Genomic DNA, 22,392 nt, shown 5'->3' with positions numbered 1-22,392 from the left:
GGTAGGCATGTTGTGTAAATCAAATGATACAAACCCCCCAAAAATCCATTTTAATTCCAGGTTGTAAGGCAACAAAATAGGAAAAATGCCAAGGGGGGTGAATAATTTCGCAAGCCACTGTATGTGCTGCGGGGATAGGGTAAAATGTTATATCTGGTGTAAGTCTCCTGTCTTATCCGGTGTGCTGTGTGTATTTAAGTATGCTCCCTCTAATTCTCTCTCTCTCCCTCCCCTCCCAGAGGACCTGAGCCCTAGGACCATGCCTCAGGACTACCTGGCCTGATGACTCCTGGCTGTCCCCAGTCCACCTGATAGTGCTGCTGCTCCAGTTTCAACTGTTCTGCCTATGGAACCCTGACCTGTTCACCGTACGTGATACCTTGTCCCGGACATGCTGTTTTCGACTCTCTCTGAATGCTCGGCTATGAAAAGCCAACTGACATTTACTCCTGAGGTACTGACCTGTTTCACCCTCTACAACTGCTGTGATTATTATTTGACCCTGCTGGTCATCTATGAACATTTGAACATCTTGAAGAACAATCTGGCCTTAATGGCCATGTACTCTTATAATCTCCACCCAGCGCACTCAGAAGAGGATTGGCCACCCCTCAGAGCCTGGTTCCTCTCTAGGTTTCTTCCTAGGTTTCTGCCTTTCTAGGGTGTTTTTCCTAGCCACTGTGCTTCTACATCTGCATTGCTTGCTGTTTGGGATTTTAGGCTGGGTTTCTGTATAGCACTTTGTGAGTTCTGCTGATGTAACATTTTAAAAATAAAATTGATTGAATATGGTTGATTAAATGCCAACAACATCTCCCTGGGCGCCGATGGCAAGAACGCCGATTAAGGCAGCCCCCCGCGCCTCTCTGATTCAGAGGGGTTTGGTTAAATGCGGAAGACACATTTGGTTGAATGCATTCAGTTGTGCAACTGACTACGTATCCCCCTTCCCTAACATTTTGCCAGTCCCTTCGGTGTAACCACTGTGACTCAAGCAGTGTACCCGTACCGCCTAGTTTCAACCCTCCATCTTTTCTGATATTTTTTTGTCCGATTACTTTGGAGCAGAGGCTTGTGGCCTCGTGCCATGGTGCATTTATGCAAAAGCCAGCCTGCAGGACCGATGCTCAACAACACTCAGAAATAAACTAAAAATATGTCCAGGCCCTGAAAGAACACGTTTCATGAGATTGATGTGTCAAAAGCATTTTTCATCATTTTAATTTGTATGAAAAAAATACATGCTGGATACATTTTATCCGCAATTTTAAAAATATAAATGTAAGCAAAACAATACTTATTCTTGATCTAAGGGATAAATCATAGTAGGCCTATTGTGCCCATGAGTTACATTTTGTCTGCCTACAATGTAAGCCACTAGATGGCGAGAGATACCTAAATGATCCCAAGTGCCACATGATTACAGATAGGCATGCATGGAGCCTATTACAATTATAAAATACATGGACTTAGATTTAGATTTACTCCTTTGACCAACTAGGAAACACTTGCTATTATACCTGTGTAATAACTCATTAATGAATTACTACAGTAGCAACATATTTCATGTAAATGTATGCACTCACTAACTGTAAGTCGCTGTGGATAAGAGCGTCTGCTAAATGACTAAAATGTCAGATGTAAAATGTGTAGGAGAAACTCATTGAATGCCAACAACTGGCTGACCTGATAATCTTACAGAGAGCCGCAGGATGCAAACCTAACTTGGGTCCAATAATATGTGAATGATCCCATAACACTCAATTGGCCCATGGTGTGAATCCTGTGGGCTTCTTTGCCTATGGCATCCCACTCCGTCTGACCAATAATTATATAAGGCTATGATCCGGACACAGTAGCAGCTATAGACATATGCATAGGTTGTCACGGTTTGGAGATGTGGCACTGGAGAGTATGACATGCACTGTTATGCAAAGCCATTCACAGTACAGTACATGGTGTTTTAGCATAACATTTCAAAGGTATGAATTTCCTCTGGTAGCACATCTGTCCTTCCTTGTGAACTTTTTAAAGTCCCATAGCTGGAATTCCTTTAGGCCAATCAGTTGGAAAATCCTATTGGCTCCTGCGCTTGACCTCACAATCCCTGCCATTCCATCCTAGTAGTCACCATAAGTTCACCCTCGAACCAAGTCACATTACAACATTATTTTGTTTTATAATTTTATTGGAAAAGAGAAAACTTGTAACTATCTCATACCATTCCATTGTTCCAAAAAAGCTTATTTTTTTGTGGCAAACGTGACAGTGTTGAGACAGGGCTAGGCTGATCAATCAAAAGTCTTCCACAGATATCGCCTTTCGTTCTTTCACTCAGAGGTTAGTTAGCTAAAGAGTACAGAGCAGTGCTTTCAGTGCGGATCAGTAAAAAGCCAAACAGAGTAACAAACAGAGGCGCGTCCCCTGGGTCATAGATTAATGTGCTTTGGGGGGAGTGAACAATAGGCTAGCACCAGGTAGTAAGATTGTGAAAAAGCTTGTGAAAAAAATAATTGTACTTTAAACATTAAAGATATTGGAACCCACACGAATTTCACTAACTAAAAATGTTATATTTGGTGACGGGTACACGGTAATCATAGCAAAACCTGTAAAGAAAACAGAAACAGTTTACTTGCTCAGCACATTTGAATACCCCGACAATAGTAATTTGATGTTGACTTAATCTCAAGTAAACTGGTACAAACAAATAGTCTGGAATTCAAAGTGAAGTGAAACAATAGTGAAACAGAGCATGCATTCAGTTGGGATCCCAGACTAACAGACAGAGAGATAGGAGTGGAAACCCTGAGAGGAATGCTGATTTTATATTTAAGGCAATAGTCTGGGAGATCATACTTAATGTAAGTATCCATCCTGTGATCTGCCCTTAATTAAAATACTCAAACATGCCACGTTGTGATGGTGACTACTAACTAGCCTGGAATCCAAACTGAATATTGCTCTCTTTTGTGAAACGGGATGATATTCAGTTTGGATTGCAGGCTAGATGATGATACCATGTTAAGGTGAAGTTTATGTTTATTTGGAGTACACAATGCTTTGTTTCTTACAACACAGGACAAAATACACAAAAATATATTTCTGAATCATGGATTGTGAACAACAGGCACGAATGTTGGCACATAAATGATCAAATGGGAATGTACTCTTGAGGTATAAGACGTACAATTCATTTTCTCCCTCTCCTCTCTTTGCATAGGAAAATACAAACACACACACACAGACACAAACACACTGTAACACCCGTGCATACAAAAACACTTCACCTAAGACTCAAAGTTGTTATAATTCATCTCTCATCTTCTCGCCCTTAGGTCGGACCAGTCTGCCAAGGAAGAGGATGGAGTTGGTCTTGGTGTCCTTCACTAGGAAGATGAAGGGATGGTCAGCATAGAACAACTTGGGATTTTTCAGTTTATCGGTGCCAAAGATGCTGGTATTGATGGGGTTCCCATCAGTGTCCCACTCCATGGCAGAGGCATGGAAGACGTTGGACAGGTACAGGTCCTTCTTCCCAGAGATGTTGGACAGGTCCGCCTTGGTCTTATCCACAGCCTCAGTCAGACCCAGCTCCCCAAGGTGTTTCTGTGAGAGAGAGAGAGAGAGAGAGAGAGAGAGAGAGAGAGAGAGAGAGAGAGAGAGAGAGAGAGAGAGAGAGAGAGAGAGAGAATTCGAAAACAAACCCAATTTTGATAAACTCCCTTATCTACTGGGTGAAAAACCACAGTGTGCCATCACAGCTGCAAGATTTGTGACCTGTTGCCACAAGAAAAGGGCAACCAGTGAAGAACAAACACCATTGTAAATACAACCCATATTTATGTTTATTTATTTTCCCATTTGTACTTTAACTATTTGCACATTGTTACAACACTGTATATATACATAATATGACATTTGAAATGTCTTTATTCTTTTGAAACTTCTGAGTGTAATGTTTACTGTTAATATTTATTGTTTATTTCACTTTTGTTTACTATCTACTTCACTTGCTTTGGCAATGTTAACACACGTTTCCCATGCCAATAAAGCCCTTAAATTGAATTGAATTGAATTGAGAGAAAGCAAGTGATCTTTATTGTAAAGGAGTTCAGCCACCTAAGAGCATCAGGGATGTGTACTGTATAGTTATAGTGTATACTAACATGTTATTCAAACTTGCATCTCAGTTGCATAAACAGTTTAATAAATGTGGTTTTCACCAATGACCTGTGTCTAGGTTTTTACAGTACCTGGATGTTGTGGCTGACTTCCATGCTGACTTTTGGCAGAGACACAGCCACAGCCGTCTCCTTCAGCTTGCCCATCCAGTCGTCCAGCTGCTTGCAGGTCAGCAGCTTCTCCAGCCTCTCCAGGGACTCCACGTGGTAGGGCATGAAGAACACCAGGCTGGACTTTTTATGGGCCAGGGGCATGCTCAGGATGAACAGTTTATTCACTGTGTCCTCGTGGAAGCCGTAGAGACCTGCAGGTACAGCCAGTATGAGTACAGACTCAGATACATTTCTAGAGCATTTCTGTACATATTCCTTCACACTGAAATGAAAACACCCCAGTTCAGTTTAAATGTACTGTATGATATTATGTTGAGCGACATGTTGTAATTGATTGACCTGTGCGGTGCATCATGGGTACACCAACAGTGTGAGAGCGGGACACCAGGAAGCCACGGTTGTCCACCATCTTTTGGTGGAACTGTTCATCCCAATGGGCTGTTCAGATAGAAAGTAAAAGACAATTTACTGTAAATTAGTAAATATGTGAATGAATGAAAAAACAAGACAAAAGAGAGAAGAGTATCTACCAAATTCTGGTGCTTTGTAAGAGAGAACTCACGTTTGAAGAACATGGCATTGATGATCATGGCCCCATCGGTCTTCTCCACATCCTTGGTGACCTCGGGCAGCTTGCCGTCGGTGGATTTGGCTGCCCAATCGTTGATGGACTTCACAGCGCTCTTCTTGTCCTTGAAGTTGATCTTAGTGTGGTCATAGTTGTAGTGCTTCTTGCTGCTCTTGACAAAGGCATCTGCAAAGTTGACCGAGCTGGGGCTGTAGAGGCGGTTGCTGATCTTCCAGGTGATGTTGCGGGTCTTTGAGTTGCTGACCTCCTCCAGGAGCTCTGCCAGGCCGGCGTGAAGCTGCTCGTCCTTCATCTTGTCGGCACTCAGCATGGTCTTTACCTGGGAGGCGGTGGAGGCCTTGCCCCCGAGGGCCACCAGGCCCAGGGAAGAGGCCACCACGACGGGGGAGATGAGGATGTTCTCCAGGTCCTTCTCCTTGACCATGTTCTGGTAGAGGCTGAAGGCCAGGCTGGCGCTGTTGTCGGCCAGCAGGGTGGCGTGGTTGCTTAGGACCTTGTCTGCCGAGGCGGCAGTAGCAGCAAAGGCTGTGGTGGCCAGTAGGGCCATGGCTACCAGGTTAGTCACCCACATAGTGTCAGAACGATCAGTAGAGACCTGAGAGGGGACATGAAAACAGACAGGATTTATGTGTTCGATTTTGACAGTGGATTTACTTATAGAGCATCAGAGCAATTACAGAGCAACAGAGTCTCAAATCCTTAATGTCAGAGGCAAATTAAATGAAATTTGCCCTGGATTTTGACAACAGAAAACCTTTTGTGGGACTTCTCTCATTGCTCTCGCCGGTGATAGCACAAGTTAAGGAGATAACGCACTTCCCCAACCCTTTGCTGAGATTCAAGTGGGATACCACTCTTCCTTTATTAATCCTGGATGATGCAGAATGGACATGCTGTGTGGTATACTAAGCTTTCATTATGCAGTCTGTAATGTAATTATAGACCAGAATTCATTGGTGGAGAATCTGAGAGCAGGTTTGACCATGTCAAGTTCAAGGCAAGACTCAAGAGCCATGTTGACACTGCAGCTGTAGAACGCCTACGATATTACAATTAAGCTCTCGCTTCATCTGGTGGACCAATCACTTTTTTTTTTGCCCTGCAGGAGGACTACACAGACAAGTGTGCAACAGGATCAGACTTAGCTGCAGAATCTAAACAAAAGGATTGTATGCATCCTCTGAGGCCTGGAATGAGTGACCTTTTAAGCAGGTGTGAGGTTTCAAATGTTTCACTGTCTTAACAGAAAGTTTGATCTTTCAGCTTACTCAGGCTGTCATTTCTGTACTAAAGGGACGATGCTTTTCAAAGTTTTGTTGGAAGTACAGATGATTTCAATACATTCTCAGTTTGCATTATATCTATCAATTGGATTCTGCATGCATGTATCATTTCAAATCACAGCACACCTTAATTCAATGTATTTTTAAGCCATAACTAAGAAACATCCTGGCACGTACAAATGCTGGCAAAGACGGTCTCAACTTATTGGACAAAAAACTGACCAATCAGCACTGCCACAGTGTAAGAGAAAGTCTAGAGGAGGAGGGATTTTCAAGTTTCATCATCATTAATATCTGTCTAAACATATGTTTATAAATTACACAGCTCATTTCCCTCTGCGTAATCGATCGGATGCTTTCTCGAGTCTCGACACGCTCTACCACCAAGTAAAGAGCAATGCCCCCTGGCAGAGGAAACTGTGAGTTAGATCAGAGCACAAATAGTATGTTGCTGGGTGGGGCCATTATTAATAAGATAGGCCTACTCTACAGACATGGCACAGTTCAAAGCAGCATTGCCACTCAAATGACAATCACTTTAATTTGATCATCACAGCATTTTCACTGTTATGTGATCCATGAACTAAGTCTGAACACTGAAGATGGAGGAAGAAGTATGTTTTAGCCTGACAACTTTTCACATGCATGCATCTTTTCCATTCAGCTGGCCTACAAAATGCTCAACGACATCAAGCTGTATTCTAATGCAGCACTACATTCTCTAAAGGCATTTTATAACCCTAAACCCAAAATGGAGGGACTTTTCACATTCCTGGTCAGACATTTTCCTGCAGTTAACACAGTTCAGTGAATATCCCTTCCCCTCTCACTCCCATCTCATCCCCCTTTAACTTACCAGGCTCTTTCAGCAGTTTTACTCTAGTTTCTCTCTCAGCTTCCACACGGACAGATCTTCAGCTGGTCTATAAACCGTGGGAAATTAATTTCTGGAAGTTGGGAAAAGGAGTATTTAAATGAGGTGCAGTGATTTTCTATGCACAGTGAGCTGAGCTGGGCCCTCCCACTGTATCCTGTTACTGTGGAGCAGCTATGCGAAGAGGGACTTTCCCCCTCCAGGTCCTAAAGCCTGAGACACACTGAGCTCTCATTCACACTGCAGACAGACATCTGGCAGAGTTTCTGTAAAGTTCATAGTTCTGTATTCTAAAATGATGCTACTGTAATAATATACTGTACACAGTTTTAGACCATGCAACATTATTTACCATAGCCCTACTGCAAAACAGAGCTGCAGAGAAGTTCAAAAGTTCAGGTTGAAACTTTTCTAAGTAGGTCATTGAAAATCTCAATTTCCATGAGGCTGAAGAATAATTATTTTTAGGGTGTAGAAAGTAGTTCGGTATTATAATTGTTATGATTAGTAAAGTTTGCTTGCTAGTTGTGAAAGTTTTGGCTGTGTCTGTCTGATTTGCGAGGCTGGTAGCGTGGGATGCAGGAGGGGGATGTGTCCATTCAATGCCTAGCCATGCCCTGGTGTCTAACTGCACATAATTTAGTTTGACTCTCTTTTCCCTAAAATGGGCACAATTTTTTCTCTGTGGACTTGCAGTATATCCGATTATTCCCTGTCTAAAAGGCACTCATTTAGGCACTCTAAAACATAGTAATGTTTCTACTGAACAGCAATAAAGTTCAGGAAATCACTCAACATGCCACAGTAGCCCAGTGTTTGGTGCCAAGGAATTTGTGACATCATGTTAGAAATTAGGTCACATTACATTGGCTACGCCTCAGCACTGCTAGAGTGAAAAGGCTATGTATAAGAAGCATGTTCTGTTGATGTTTAGATTAAAGAACAACTTACATAGAACCATCATTCGTCTGAGGATGAAAAAAGTAACCCCACACCACATCTCCAACCTCACCATTAAAAGCATAGCTTTCAGCTACATGTTTAGTGCTTTTGTATTATATAACTAAATTCCTCACTGGTTCTTTGTCTCATGAGAACGGGTTGGCCTGATATACTGCTTGAGGGCAGCATTGGTTTGGTTTTGCATGCAGATGGGGTTACGCAGCTATAATTAACTCTGCTGCTAAGGCTCTTTCTAAAGCTCACCAAGAGATGGGACTTTGAACATCTGCACAGTTCAGATATATTCTATTAAACTCAAACTCACTGTTATTGATTAACGGCAGATGGGAGATACATAATGGTGAACTTGATGGAACAGACCTTTAGATACTGTAATGGTTGATAACATCTTGTGGCTTTTCCTCACATTTCTACACATTCTTACAGACCAGTCCGTGAATGGTTTCATTGTGGTAAGGCTGTGTACAGTATATAAAGGGCTATATAGTGCGGTCTCCAACTAAGATTTTATAGGCAAAGGGAAACACAATGTTCTCTATCATTATTGGATGACTGGATTATATATACCATCACAGAGGACTTCATAGCTCACTTTGGTCACTGCCTGCACATTATTGCATGTGAAGATGCATGTAAAAATAGCAACAATAGCAGCATGGGAATCCCATCAACATACAGTAGGAAAAAGGGGCAGTGGAACAGGATGTGCATCCGTCTCCATGTTGTCCAGCTTCCTGTGACGGCCTGCCTTGTTTCCACATCCAGAAATAACACGTAGCATAGGGGTGGAGACACAGATCATGGAGGGGTGAAAATAAGTATTCATGAGAAAAACTGGTTTCGGCACCTTAGCTTCACTTATTCAATTAAATTAACTCATTAATAAGGGAGTTAAAAAACATGTTTTATGTATTAAATAAATAATTGTTTTGTTTGCGAGAACCATTAGTTATTTTATCCGTAAAATAACCATCAATTTAGAACAGTGTTTCCCAAACTCGGTCCTGGGGCCTCCCAGGGGTTCATGTTTTGGTTTTTACCCTAGCGCTACACGGCTGATTCAAATAATCAAAGCTTGATGATGAGTTGGTTATTTGAATCAACTGTGTAGTGCTAGGGCAAAAGCCAAAACGTGCACCGGGGGGGGGGTTAAAGCTCAAAGTTATCATGTATTGAAGCCGAGGAGCATCCCCAAGAGACACCTTATCCCCAAGAGACAATTTTTCAGCAAGCCTTAACTTTTCTCTCAAATCTGAGTTCTCTGCTTTGAGGAAGCGGTTCACAGTGTGGGGGTATTATGATGTAAGACCTCAGTAACTGCTCTGCATTCTGATGCAACGTTCAGCTGTTTTACTATCACAGACTATGGCCAAACCCACTCAAAGATGTGATTTACTGTACAAACTCTGGTACAGTAGTTTAGTGCCTGTCTGGAAGGCGTGAAAGGGTGTAAAGATATACTGATATAGTTCATTCTGATCCCATTTATGCAGTGTTCTTCAATCCTGTCCCTGAAGACCCACTGAGCAGGCTTTTGTTCCACACCAGTACTAACATATCTGATTCTAATCAAGGGGTTAGTTGATATTATTAGAGGGATCAGGTGTGTTAGTGCTGGGCTACAGCAAAAGCCTTCACACACTGTGGGTATTTCGAATCATGATTGAAGACCACTACACTAATGAATGGAGTTTGTGTAGACAATTAGTGCATAAATGATAGGTGTAATTTTCATCATATTGCTTACACACATGGCCAGTCCTTTCAGATGTTGTGTCTAGTAGGGACTAGTTTACATTTGGAACTGGACAAATGTAGAGAGAGGTCCTCAAGTTAGATGTGTGAGCTACAGAAGGCAATAGCATCCTCTGGTGGATGAAAATCGGCCACAAGCTCTGTATCTCTCCACTTGACTAGGATTTAGATATCTGGGGGTTTTCTCCAGTGACAGTCACACAATTTCAACCATAGTTTATAAATCTGTAATAAACAGTTAGAAAACAATCAATAAACTTACAATTAACAGTATAAATTCCTTATAAACCCCCTTATAAATCATTGCAGTTAATCTACAGCATAGTGCGCTCAGAGACGGACAGAGACTCACAGAGAGTGTGTAGACCCACCTAACCTTCTCTGGTCACCTACTTATGTTACAAGATGCTGAAGTAAATTAACTCCACTTGTCAATTACACAAGATTAGAGGGACCTGACGCAATCATCTCCCAAACCAGGGGTTAATCTGTGGCTGTTAGGCCTGGAATAGATCTCCTGCTGGATGTCACTCCCTCCCTGTGCCTGGTGTTGGCTCACTGCCTCAGAGCTGTAGCAGGGGTTGGTGCTAGATGGCACCTGCGAAGGGCAGCCATCCTGATTCTTGGAGGTACCATAGACATCATCAAGGAGACCAGTTGAAATGCTAAGTGATGGAAATTATACAATAGTGCAAGACATGTCAATTAAAGCATGGACACCAAATTCACCCTGTAAAAATTACCAGCTATCATGATTTAGGACTATGATCCAAGGAACCTATGGAAAATAATTGATCATTCAGTTATTGAGTCATTATTGGAAGATGTCCTATACATTGTGCACTCCAGTTAGTATGATATGTTACATTTCATATGGTATGTATTAATTTGTGGATTTCCATCATCCATTGCTTATGATATGTTAGGAATTACAATCTTACAATATGTTATGATTAAGGAAAACGTATGATATTTTACGAATTCCAATTTGTGATGGCTAACATTAGCTAGGTGGCTAGCTAGGCTAAGGGTTAGGGTTATGAGTTAAGGTTAGGGTTAAGGTTAGGGTTAGGCGTTAGGTTAAAGGGTTAAGGTTAGCGTTAGGGGAAGGGTTAGCTAACATGCTAAGTAGTTGCAAAGTAGCGAAAAAGTAGTAATTCATTGTAAAGTTGCTAACTAGCTAAAATGCTAAGATCCGTGATGAGATTCGAACACACAACCTTTAGGTTACTAGACGTTCCCATTATATGCCCTCCGCCCTACTTTCGTTTTTGCCTGAAGTAAGTAACCTTCTGTCTTATGTAACCATACCAAACGTAACATATCATACTATACTGAACAAAAATATAAACACAACTTGCAACAATTTCAACGATTTTATTGAGTTACAGTTGATATAAGGAAATCAGTCAATTGAAATAAATAAATCAGGCCCTAATATATGGATTTCACATGACTGGGCAGGGGCGCAGCCATGGGTGGGCCTGGGAGGGCTCCCACTGGGGAGCCAGGCCCAGCCAATCAGAATACATTTTTCCCCACAAAAGGGCTTTATTACAGACAGAAATACTCCTCAGTTTCATCAGCTGTCCGGGTGGCTGGTCTCAGACGTTCCCGCAGGTGAATAAGCCGGATGTGGAGGTCCTGGGCTGGCGTGGTTACACGTGGTCTGCGGTTGTGAGGCTGGTTGGACGTACTGCCAAATTCTCTAAAACGACATTGGAGGCAGCTTATGGTAGAGAAGTGAATATTCAATTATCTGGCAACAGCTCTGGTGGACATTCCTGCAGTCAGCATGCCAATTGCACACTCTCTCAAAACTTGAGACATCTGTGTTGTGTGACAAAACTGCACATTTTAGATTACCTTGGCAAAGGAGAAAGCCCACTAACAGGGATGTAAACACATTTGTGCACAACATTTGAGAGAAACAAGCTTTTTGTGCATATGGAACATTTCTGGGCTCTTTTATTTCAGCTCATGAAACATGGGACCAACACTTTACATGTTTTTTGTACAGTATAATTTGAGAGTCCCGGATTTATTTTTACTATCTTACGTCTATTCTATGAGACCAGGCTGCTACTTTCTAATACCTTGAACAAGTGCCGGGCAGGATACATAGCCTCTTCGTAACTTTACAGGTCTCCCAGAGCAAGTGGGTTCACGGCAGCTCCACCCACACCGTGTCGGACGGATTAAGGTTCTATCCTTTTCTGCAAAGTGTGTAAACCTTCGGTGAGTCACAATCCTGTGAGTAATTTCTTAGAATTCTTACATTGTCATTGGAAATGATCATTCTTGGTGCGCCCGCGTCTGTAGTTTATGTTGCCTAAACGTAATATTCTGTCATTAGATGGTTTGCCAACATAACCCGAAACCTAATCATGGTTACCCAGAAGTAAAACTCTCGCGAACCATAAACTTTAGCAAATTATTTGAAGTCGGACGAACCTGCAATAACTTCAACGAGGGGACAAGTATCGATGTACTATCACGGGAATATAGCTATGACAGATATATCTAATAAGCTACCTGGTTTTAGAACTTTTGCTTTGGAGAAAATACGCAGTCGTGGAGGGAAGGTGAGTGTTGACATTGTGCGCAGGTTAACGGATTAAATGTAATATAATCCGACCACTGTCACATAGCCTGCTGTGTGACTTGCCTTGTTTACCTGCGATAATTTCATGAGACCTATTGAGAGTTTGATGACCAGAGAGTTGTACTGTAGGGGAGACCGGGGATTGTTTGAGCTATACATTCAACATGTGATAGAAACAGCTTCCATCTATCTGCTACAAATGGGTATAGGTATTATCTCTCTAAATCAAACAGACAAGTTGTGACTTTGTCTCAAATACAAGGAGTGAAATGTGAAAATTTGAAGGAATCAATCTATCTTTTCAGACTGTTAAAGAGTATTTATCTGGTCAATATGTCAGTCTATTATGTCTGTTGGTAACAGTGTGTTACAGTGAGGGAAAAAAGTATTTGATCCCCTGCTGATTTTGTACGTTTGCCCACTGACAAAGAAATGATCAGTCTATAATTTTAATGGTAGGTTTATTTGAACAGTGAGAGACAGAATAACAACAAAAAGATCCAGAAAAACGCATGTCAAAAATGTTATAAATTGATTAGCATTTTAATGAGGGAAATAAATATTTGACCCCCTCTCAATGAAAAAGATTTCTGGACCCAGGTGTCTTTTATACAGGTAACGAGCTGAGATTAGAAGCACACTCTTATAGGGAGTGCTCCTAATCTCAGTTTGTTACCTGTATAAAAGACACTTGTCCACATAAGCAATCAATCAATCAGATTCCAAACTCTCCACCATGGCCAAGACCAAAGAGCTCTCCAAGGATGTCAGGGACAAGATTGTAGACCTACACAAGGCAGGAATGGGCTACAAGACCATCGCCAAGCAGCTTGGTGAGAAGGTGACAACAGTTGGTGTGATTATTCGCAAATGGAAGAAACACAAAAGACCTGTCAATCTCCCTCGGCCTGTGGCTCCATGCAAGATCTCACCTTATGGAGTTGCAATGATCATGAGAACAGTGAGGAATCAGCCCAGAACTACACGGGAGGATCTTGTCAATGATCTCAAGGCAGCTGGGACCATAGTCACCAAGAAAACAATTGGTAACACACTACGCTGTGAAGGACTGAAATCCTGCAGCGCCCGCAAGGTCCCCCCCTGCTCAAGAAAGCATATATACAGGCCCGTCTGAAGTTTGCCAATGAACATCTGAATGATTCAGAGGAGAACTGGGTGAAAGTGTTGTGGTCAGATGAGACCAAAATCAAGCTCTTTGGCATCAACTCAACTCACCGTGTTTGGAGGAGGAGGAATGCTGCCTATGACCCCAAGAACACCATCCCCACCGTCAAACATGGAGGTGGAAACATTATGCTTTGGGGGTGTTTTTCTGCTAAGGGGACAGGACAACTTCACCGCATCAAAGGGACGATGGGCGGGGCCATGTACTGTCAAATCTTGGGTGAGAACCTCCTTCCCTCAGCCAGGGCATTGAAAATGGGTCGTGGATGGGTATTCCAGCATGACAATGACCCAAAACACACGGCCAAGGCAACAAAGGAGTGGCTCAAGAAGAAGCACATTAAGGTCCTGGAGTGGCCTAGCCAGTCTCCAGACCTTAATCCCATAGAAAATCTGTGGAGGGACCTGAAGATTCGAGTTGCCAAACGTCAGCCTCGAAACCTTAATGACTTGGAGAAGATCTGTAAAGAGGAGTGGGACAAAATCCCTCCTGAGATGTGTGCAAACCTGGTGGCCAACTACAAGAAACGTCTGACCTCTGTGATTGCCAACAAGGGTTTTGCCACCAAGTACTAAGTCATGTTTTGCAGAGGGGTCAAATACTTTTTTCCTTAATTAAAATGCAAATCAATTTATAACATTTTTGACGTGCGTTTTTCTGGATTTTTTTGTTGTTATTCTGTCTCTCACTGTTCAAATAAACCTACCATTAAAATTATAGACTGACCATGTCTTTGTCAGTGGGCAAACGTAGAAAATCAGCAGGGGATCAAATACTTTTTTCCCTCACTGTATATGTGAAAATATGATCATATTATAAATTATATTTTAATGTTGAAGGACTCTTGGAAGATTAGTCCAAATGAGGACTAAAATGTAAAAATGTACACCACCTCTGGGTCAGTTGTAACAGGGCTTGGGGTGAAATGTAACAGTTTGAAAAAATTGATAAACTATGCAACGAAATTTTGAAAGCCTTTATTGAGAACATGAGAACAACATTGCCATGTTTAACATTTTGTGCAGCAGAAATAATAAAATAATAATACAATTCATAAAATGTTTATTATTTTTACGTTCCATTAACTGGCCCTTCTCAACTGAACAACAACATCTGACAATTAAACAACAACATCTGGACTAAACAATTGAATGTTTGTGGTGTCCCTTATGGAAAAAACTAATGAATTCCACATGTGAACACGTGTGATGACGTGATTTCATGTGAAGTTAATGTGATAACGTGACAACATGTGAAGCAACATGTGATAACATGAAACTACAGTTGACAACATGTGAGCACATGTGAGAACATGATCTCATGTTAAATAAATGTGACATGGGGATGCAAAATTTCAACATGTGATAGATACCATGAAACTACACGTGACATTTCACGTGTGAAATCATGTGTTTTTGGAACATTTCACGTGACATTTCACATATGAAAATGTGTTTTTGGAACACTTCACGTGACATTTCACATATGAAAACGTGTTTTTGAAACACTTGACATTTGTGAAATTTCACATGTGATATCATGTGCAAGTGAAATTTCACATGTGAAATCATGTGCAAATGTCTTTTTGGAAAACTTCACATGAGATATTGAAGGGATTTGATTATCTGACACAGGTTGCCCCGGCTGAAGGAGTTTGCCCCAGGTAAAAAGTGATTGCATTCGTTTTGGAACTGTTCAAAGCCCATGGCAAAGTCGGCTCAAAACAAAAGTGACGTAGATTAAACACGTGGATGTTCTCAAAACATTTGTTTTACCAGTCTTCAGGACATCATGTGATGGTCCCAGATGGTCCCAAACCATCGCAAACCATTATCTAAAATATAACCCCACCTGGGATTTGAACTTTTAGGTGTGCAGATTTTTCTGCTGAGCAATAATGTCTGTAGCATTCCCCTACACATTAATTGCCTATAATACATCTATGCACTTAGCAAAATAGTGGCATCTGCACTGCTATTTTAGTTATCAGTTAATCTGACTATTCTCTCATCATTGATTTAATTTACTTATTTCAGCAATTTGAGGGTTTTCTGTATTGTTGTCTAATGTTGGTGGGGCATATTATTCTGTTTCAATGTTACTCCTGAATCACTATGATAAATACAATATCATAGTTTTTCTTGAGTGTATATTTAACAAAGCTGAGATATACTTTGAAATCCAAAGTGCAGGAATACAGGTGTGGTGGCATAGCAGAAATATCATAATGCTGTGAACCAAGAGGTTGTGAGTCCCAGATGATGACACATTGAATAATAGTTACTGTATAAATAAACATACACAATGTAGTCAAATATGTAAGATGAAAACACGGTATGTTAAAAGCACTGTGTGTGTATCATAGACAAATTTTTTGTTGTCCAAAAACACGTTTTCACATGTGAAATGTCACGTGAAGTGTTCTAAAAACACATGAATTCACATGTGAAATTTCATATATCCAAAAACAAGTTTTTTTGCATGTGTCTGTGTGTGTGTGTGTGTAAGTGAATGTTGGACATGTTCACTCAATCAGAGTGACTGTTGTGACAGTGGTATGGTAGTCCTGGGGTACAGGCTTGGTGGGTCCATCATTTGCATTCCCAGCACCAAGACCCCCTTAGGCTCATCACAACTAATCCTGACCCTTGCAGCCATTAGCTATCTTCAATTTTAGCTACATGTTCAAGCTTTAGCATTGCTAACTTACATCAAATATATATTAACACACTGGTTATAAACCTAATATAAGTTTGGTGAATCTAACAACAAAGCAGGTAATGCCATTGCAAAAATTAAATTGGTCAAATAAATTACTTTCTTACCTCAAAATCAGATTTTTGTCAATAAAATCTGCAGAATCTATCACAGGGTCTTGCTTCTTCACATGAGGGTTGAGGACTAAACTGACCATGTGCACAGTGAATCACAGGATTCTAGCTGGTTCCTGATTAGAGATATTGAGAGTGTTACAACTATCCTGTGTTACACCAGGTCTCCCCTAGTTTATATAAAACATGTTAATTGGCCTAGGTCAGGTAGCCCACAGTGGCTGACCAGACCTGGACAGTTTAAAAATGATTTTAAATAAATAAATAATAATAATTCACAATATCACATCATCATCAACATCACCATCATTATACTGTACCTCATTGTAAAATGTCTCACTGAAGCCTAAAACTTCTGGTCACACTGTACATGAAGTTGCACTGATACCTAGTTAAAAAATTGAATTCACTTGCATAATTACCAAATAACTACACAGTAAATGTACTAGTAACTAATGCAAAAATAACTGGCCCAGTTGCTTCAATTCTAGTTTAATAATTGTTTTATGCACCTTGTCTGCAATTACAGTCTAGGCCTACAGCTGAATAATTACATGATGGTTACTATATAGTTACAGATTGCAGAAGGGCAACTTCATGCAAAATGTTTCCCAACTCCTGTCTCCTGATCTATAACCAAATATGTAAATGTAAGGCCAAATGAAGAAATACCCAGTGAAGACATGTAATCAACCATCTAGTTTTGTATTTGAATACAATGAAAATATAGGCCTGTTTTGACATTTCTACATTCTAATAGGTTATAGACTGACTGAAATCTTTTGAGCAGGCGTTGGCCAACCAGATTGTGATGTGGATCTCTTCCTATCTTTGTCTTGTGTGTTGGTCAGTACTGTATTCAGGTTTAGAGAGAAGGTTGGGATGAGCTCTAAGTTATCACAGCAGCCAAATGCACCAGGGCAGTTGTAACATCTCAGTCATAGTAACTCTAGTCTTTTTGCCTTTGATAATCTGGTAGAGAGATTATAGAGTCACTGCATTTGTAACAACACTTTCCAGACTCCTGCTTTTCCCAACCTACGTCATCATGAGGTTATTATCTGTCAGGTCTGAATCATCATTAATGAATGAATGATTAGGCCGCTACTTGGCAGACTGCATGGATGATCAAACGCTGGCCAAGAGGTTAAACAGCTTTGCTACTGAGGAACATCTCATTCAGCCATTAAAAGTCACATCCTCCCACCATCTGATAAAGTCAGAAACATAACACAGTGTCAGCAAAGGCTATTTCTGGCACCAGCCGCCTCAGTGATGATTGATTTGACATGTATGGGTCATATTTGAAGCCATGTTTTTAACGATGACGGCAGTAGTAAATGTGTAATGTCCTCCCACCCCTTTGATGAGTAGCTAATGAGAACATTGCTCTAATGAAAACCCTATTGTGGGGCAGTGAATACACTGAATGAGAGATCCAGGGATGAATAATTCATGTGTGATATATTTTTCATGAAGAAATGAATGATGGAGGAGCTTGGAAATAAGTGACACTGACCGATATAAAGGGCTAATTTTAGACATATCCATGGCTGAAACTCAGTGGATTATTCTATGAATACCCATGGGCTGATGATTCTAATGACACAGGCAACTTTGTAATGTGCTGTCGTCTGAGAGGTCAATTCTAGAACACTGCTGTCGTCAGAGATGCTCATTCTAGAACACTGCTATCGTCTGAGAGGCCAATTCTAGAAAACTGCTATAGACCCAGTCGGTATTAGAACATAGTGACCCTGCCTGCTGTGGGGAAAACAACATGTGGTTACCTAGGTAACCCCATTGGCTCACAGCAAAAGCTTGACCTTTTTCAAGAATAATTTTCTTGTTTTCAGCTAGTTTTAGTCAATTACAAAACTACATTGAAGAAAAGTACAACGTCTAAAGATTATTTTCAACATTGGCTGCTCCCTAGCGTTCTCACTACTTAGAAAACGTAATATTGTAGGGCTTCCCTCATGCCCCTTTTCAAGAAGATGCTGGACCAGAACATTAAAGTGGAACTGACAGCGTTTTAACTATTTTGCAGATATGAAACAAACAGACAATCATAATAATAATCATAATATCAGTCAAAAATATTAAATTCCCAGTTTATGCTACAAAACCAACTTAATAAGAGGTTTTAAAAATAGTTATATTTAACTCAACGTTCCATGATGTACACTAAGGCATTGTTGGCAGAATAGAGGGATGCAGTTCAATGCATGATTAATATAATTCACCAATAGATTTCTTGGTAGTCCAAAAAATATTGCTATCAGGATGTAAATCCCAGCTGGCCTGGTACATTGTTTGCTGCCTCCATTCGGGATGCACTGTTTCAGTTTCAATGACTCAATATTTTGGACTAAAACGGACGAATGTAACTAGGGGTGGGAATGTCAATACAATCAAACTAGCAAGGGCAATGATCACAAGTCAGTCATAACATGGCTAATAGGCTACCGTATCTATTTATGTAGCAAGCTAAAAACACGAAGCCTGACGCTAGCTGCTAGGAGGATGTCATGTCATGTCATTGGAGGAGTGGATGAGTGACTGACTTTTCCCCCTCATATAGTTTTTCGGTGGCTATAAACAGCTAGAGATGCAGGTGTCATTTGGTTAGCAAGCAAGAACTTGAACAACTGTGTTTTCTTCTCTTTTTTGCACGACTGTTATCCAGTTAGCATATCTTTTGCGTTCATTAATTCACTCTGGCTATCTACTCCGATTTCAGAGCACTCTCGTCTGAGTGTGCCAGAATGCAATAACTGATGAATTTACGAATGCGCAACACCTGCTGAATATGACCGGTGTCAGTAAACGTAGGCAAAAGTAAATGCTCTAGATAACATGTAAACAGCCTAGCTAACCAGCTCTGCTAGGGTGAGTAAAATGGTCAGTGAGGTGCTCTCTCATTTGTGTCTGGAAGTACTGTCGCTAGCTAGCAAGCTAGCCAACCTTAGCCAGTTAGCTTGGGCGCTTGGTTGCAGGCAAGCTGCAGAAGGATGAGTAGGCTACAATTCGCCATCGTTTATCAGTGCAATTTTGACGGCCAACTAGCTGAAACAGTTTGAGAGGGTTTATCAAATGTTCCTTCGTTAGATTTTAGCTCATCTTGCTCTGGCTAGCATTAGTTGTTGATCTTGTTGTTGTTGATGTGCAGAACTGAGGGAGAGAGAGCCTACCTTTTCATGGTTGTTTGATCAATAGGACTGTAAAGTTCCCAAATGTAAGAGGACTCCTGTGTTATTGGCATATTTGAAGAAATCCATTCAGGTGTATTTTGTGGCTTTTGACGAATGCATTCTGATGATCAAAAGTCGCGCTGTTGCAACTGCCTGTAAACACACAGTCCAGTTCAAAGTGAATGATGGCAGGCCTGTGTGGCAAATTTATTGTTTGCATAAATGCCTACTGTAGCTCTGATTGGCTATGTTGCACCGGTCTGCATCGACTCCGGTCCTGGATGAGACAGATATTTCTATTAGGTTTTATTTACTGCAGTGTCTATTAATTGTCCAAACGCACGGCCGCTTTCCCACTCTATATTGCTATAGAATTTCCAAATGCCTGAAGGTACCACGTTCATCTGTACAAACAATAGTACGCAAGTATAAACACCATGGGACCACGCAGTCGTCATACCGCTCAGGAAGGAGACACGTTCTGTCTCCTAGAGATGAACGTACTTTGGTGCGAAAAGTGCAAATCAATCCCAGAACAACAGCAAAGGACCTTGTGAAGATGCTGGCGGAAACAGGTACAAATGTATCTATATTCACAGTGAAACGAGTCCTACAACGACATTACCTGAAAGGCCGCTCAGCAAGGAAGAAGCCACTGCTCCAAAACCTCCATTAAAAAAGCCAGACTACGGTTTGCAACTGCACATAGGGACAAAGATCATCGTTTTTGGAGAAATGTCCTCTGGTCTGATGAAACAAAAATAGAACTGTTTGGCCATAATGACCATATTTATGTTTGGAGGAAAAAGGGGAAGGCTTGCAAGCCGAAGAACACCATCCCAACCGTGAAGCACGGGGGTGGCAGCATCATGCTGTGCGGGTGCTTTGTTGCAGGAGGGACTGGTGCACTTCACAGAATAGATGGCATCATGAGGAAGGAAAATGATGTGGATATATTGAAGCAAAATCTCAAGACATCAGTCAGGAAGTTAAAGCTTGGTCGCTAATTGGTCTTCCAAATGGACAATGACCCCAAGCATACTTCCAAAGTTGTGGCAAAATGGCTTAAGGACGTCAAGGTATTGGAGTGGCCATCACAAAGCCCTGACCTCAATCCTATAGAAAATGTGTGGGCAGAACTGAAAAATAATGTGCGAGCAAGGAGGCCTACAAACCTGACTCAGTTACACCAGCTCTGTCAGGATGAATGGGCCAAAATTCACCCAACTTATTGTGGGAAGCTTGTGGAAGTCTACACGAAACGTTTGACCCAAGTTAAACAATTTAAAGGCAATGCTACCAAATACTAATTGAGTGTATGTAAACTTCTGACCCACTGGGAATGTGATGAAAGAAATAAAAGCTGAAATAAATCATTCTCTCTACAATTATTCTGACATTTCACATTCTTAAAATAAAGTGGTGATCCTAACTGACCTAAAACAGGGAATTTTTACTAGGATTAAATGTCAGGAATTGTGAAAAACTGAGTTTAAATGTATTTGGCTAAGGTGTATGTAAACTTCCGACATCAACTGTACATGTACATTGAACAACACAGCAGCTTTTCGGCATGTTTTGTTATTTCTGTATATCATAAAATCAATGACAAAGTTGCCTCTTTTACAATGGAGGTCAATGGGGGGAATTCCTTATTATTACGTGAATACCGACTGGGACTATTGTCTGAGAGGCTAATTCTAGAACAGATTGGAAAGGAAGACAAACACCCAGAGAGACAACCAGAGAAGTCTTTTTAGGTAGTTGTGGGTAGCCTCTCAAATAATCATAACAGATTTCCTCTCCTTGTCTCCCCTCCTTCATCTGCACGCTGGACAGAAGAAAGATTCCTCTAATGTAAGGCTTTCACCTGGCATGTCTTCTCATACTAGTGCAGGTGGAGAAAAGGAGACGACCACGTTAAATGATTGAGATGCAGCCGTGGTGGTAGGTAGCTTCAAGGAAAGCAGACTCAAAAAGGAGATGAGAAGAGGAAGCTACTTTAGATGATTAAGATGGCGCCATGATAGATCTTTTCACCAGGGAAGGCAGACTCAGAGGAAAGACATAATGACACACCAACAGGAAGGAAGCCCTGTAATTTTGTATAAATGACGTGGAAACAACGTTGATTCAACGAGTGTGTGCTCAGTGGGTAGCTACAGAAAGGTGCCAGTTATGAAACTCCCAGCAGCGATCCTTTAAAGGCCTCTGAATTCTTACTACCAGAGATATTTTCCTGCCCAGGATAAAAGTTACATTGATATGTTAAACCCCAAGGAGTGCTTGAAAAATAATTATCGGTCTGACTTAGTCTCTGTTTAAGGCAGTTTGATTGATTGAAAGGTATTAGTGTTTTTTCAGCTGACACTTCATCCCTGTCCTTCTGTCTATTTGACACATATTCAGAAGAAAAATAAAGGCCTTTACTTTTGTGTTCAACTATTCATTTGAATGGAACAGCCTAACAGAGACAAACATTTAGCCCGTCATCAGATTTCTTGTTCTGAAAAAGCCACAGTGTGTCAATAGGGAGGTGACCTGACCTGGATAAAATATTTCCCTTGTGATGGAGGGCTGAACAGCCCTGCGTGACCCTCTCCTGGGGTCCGTCCGGGATGTGGACTCTGGGCTAGGTCTCCAGGAAGTATCTCCCCTGGGCTGGGGTGTTCCCATACAAGTCAAACAATGAATAAACAGCGATCGGACTGACGCGGATCTGCATGATCTGATGCTCAAGCATTTCCTTTCTCTGTCTGAACCTTGCTATATGAATTTAGGTCGCCAGTGATTTACAAACAATATGTCCCCCAT

At 41.2% G+C, this 22,392-nt stretch overlaps 2 protein-coding genes across 2 annotated transcripts in view; one reads left to right on the top strand and one right to left on the bottom strand.

Moving 5' to 3' along the window:
• Nucleotides 1-2,179: 2,179 nt before the first annotated feature.
• Nucleotides 2,180-7,178, bottom strand: LOC311142403 (serpin H1-like). The gene is made up of 5 exons (XM_084178050.1): nucleotides 7,027-7,178; nucleotides 4,861-5,482; nucleotides 4,638-4,736; nucleotides 4,257-4,489; nucleotides 2,180-3,609 (listed from the first exon to the last, which is right to left on the bottom strand). Exons 2-5 carry the CDS (start codon nucleotides 5,456-5,458, stop codon nucleotides 3,307-3,309), a joined length of 1,233 nt encoding a protein of 410 aa, XP_084034176.1. The 5' UTR covers nucleotides 5,459-5,482; nucleotides 7,027-7,178; the 3' UTR covers nucleotides 2,180-3,306.
• A 4,735-nt stretch (nucleotides 7,179-11,913) lies between these two features.
• The window catches only part of LOC311142290 (glycerophosphodiester phosphodiesterase domain-containing protein 5-like), a 61,029-nt gene continuing 50,550 nt past the window's right edge, over nucleotides 11,914-22,392 (top strand). Inside the window, exon 1 of the mRNA XM_084177911.1 lies at nucleotides 11,914-12,015. The gene's annotated coding sequence lies outside the window, so the exon portion shown is untranslated. The remainder of the gene's footprint in view (nucleotides 12,016-22,392) is intronic.

The sequence above is a fragment of the Coregonus lavaretus genome, assembly GCF_964263955.1.
Source record: "Coregonus lavaretus genome assembly, chromosome: 15".
Lineage (NCBI taxonomy): Eukaryota > Metazoa > Chordata > Actinopteri > Salmoniformes > Salmonidae > Coregonus > Coregonus lavaretus.
Note: the sequence above shows the minus strand (reverse complement) of the source record. Positions and strands in the feature narration are given on the sequence as shown.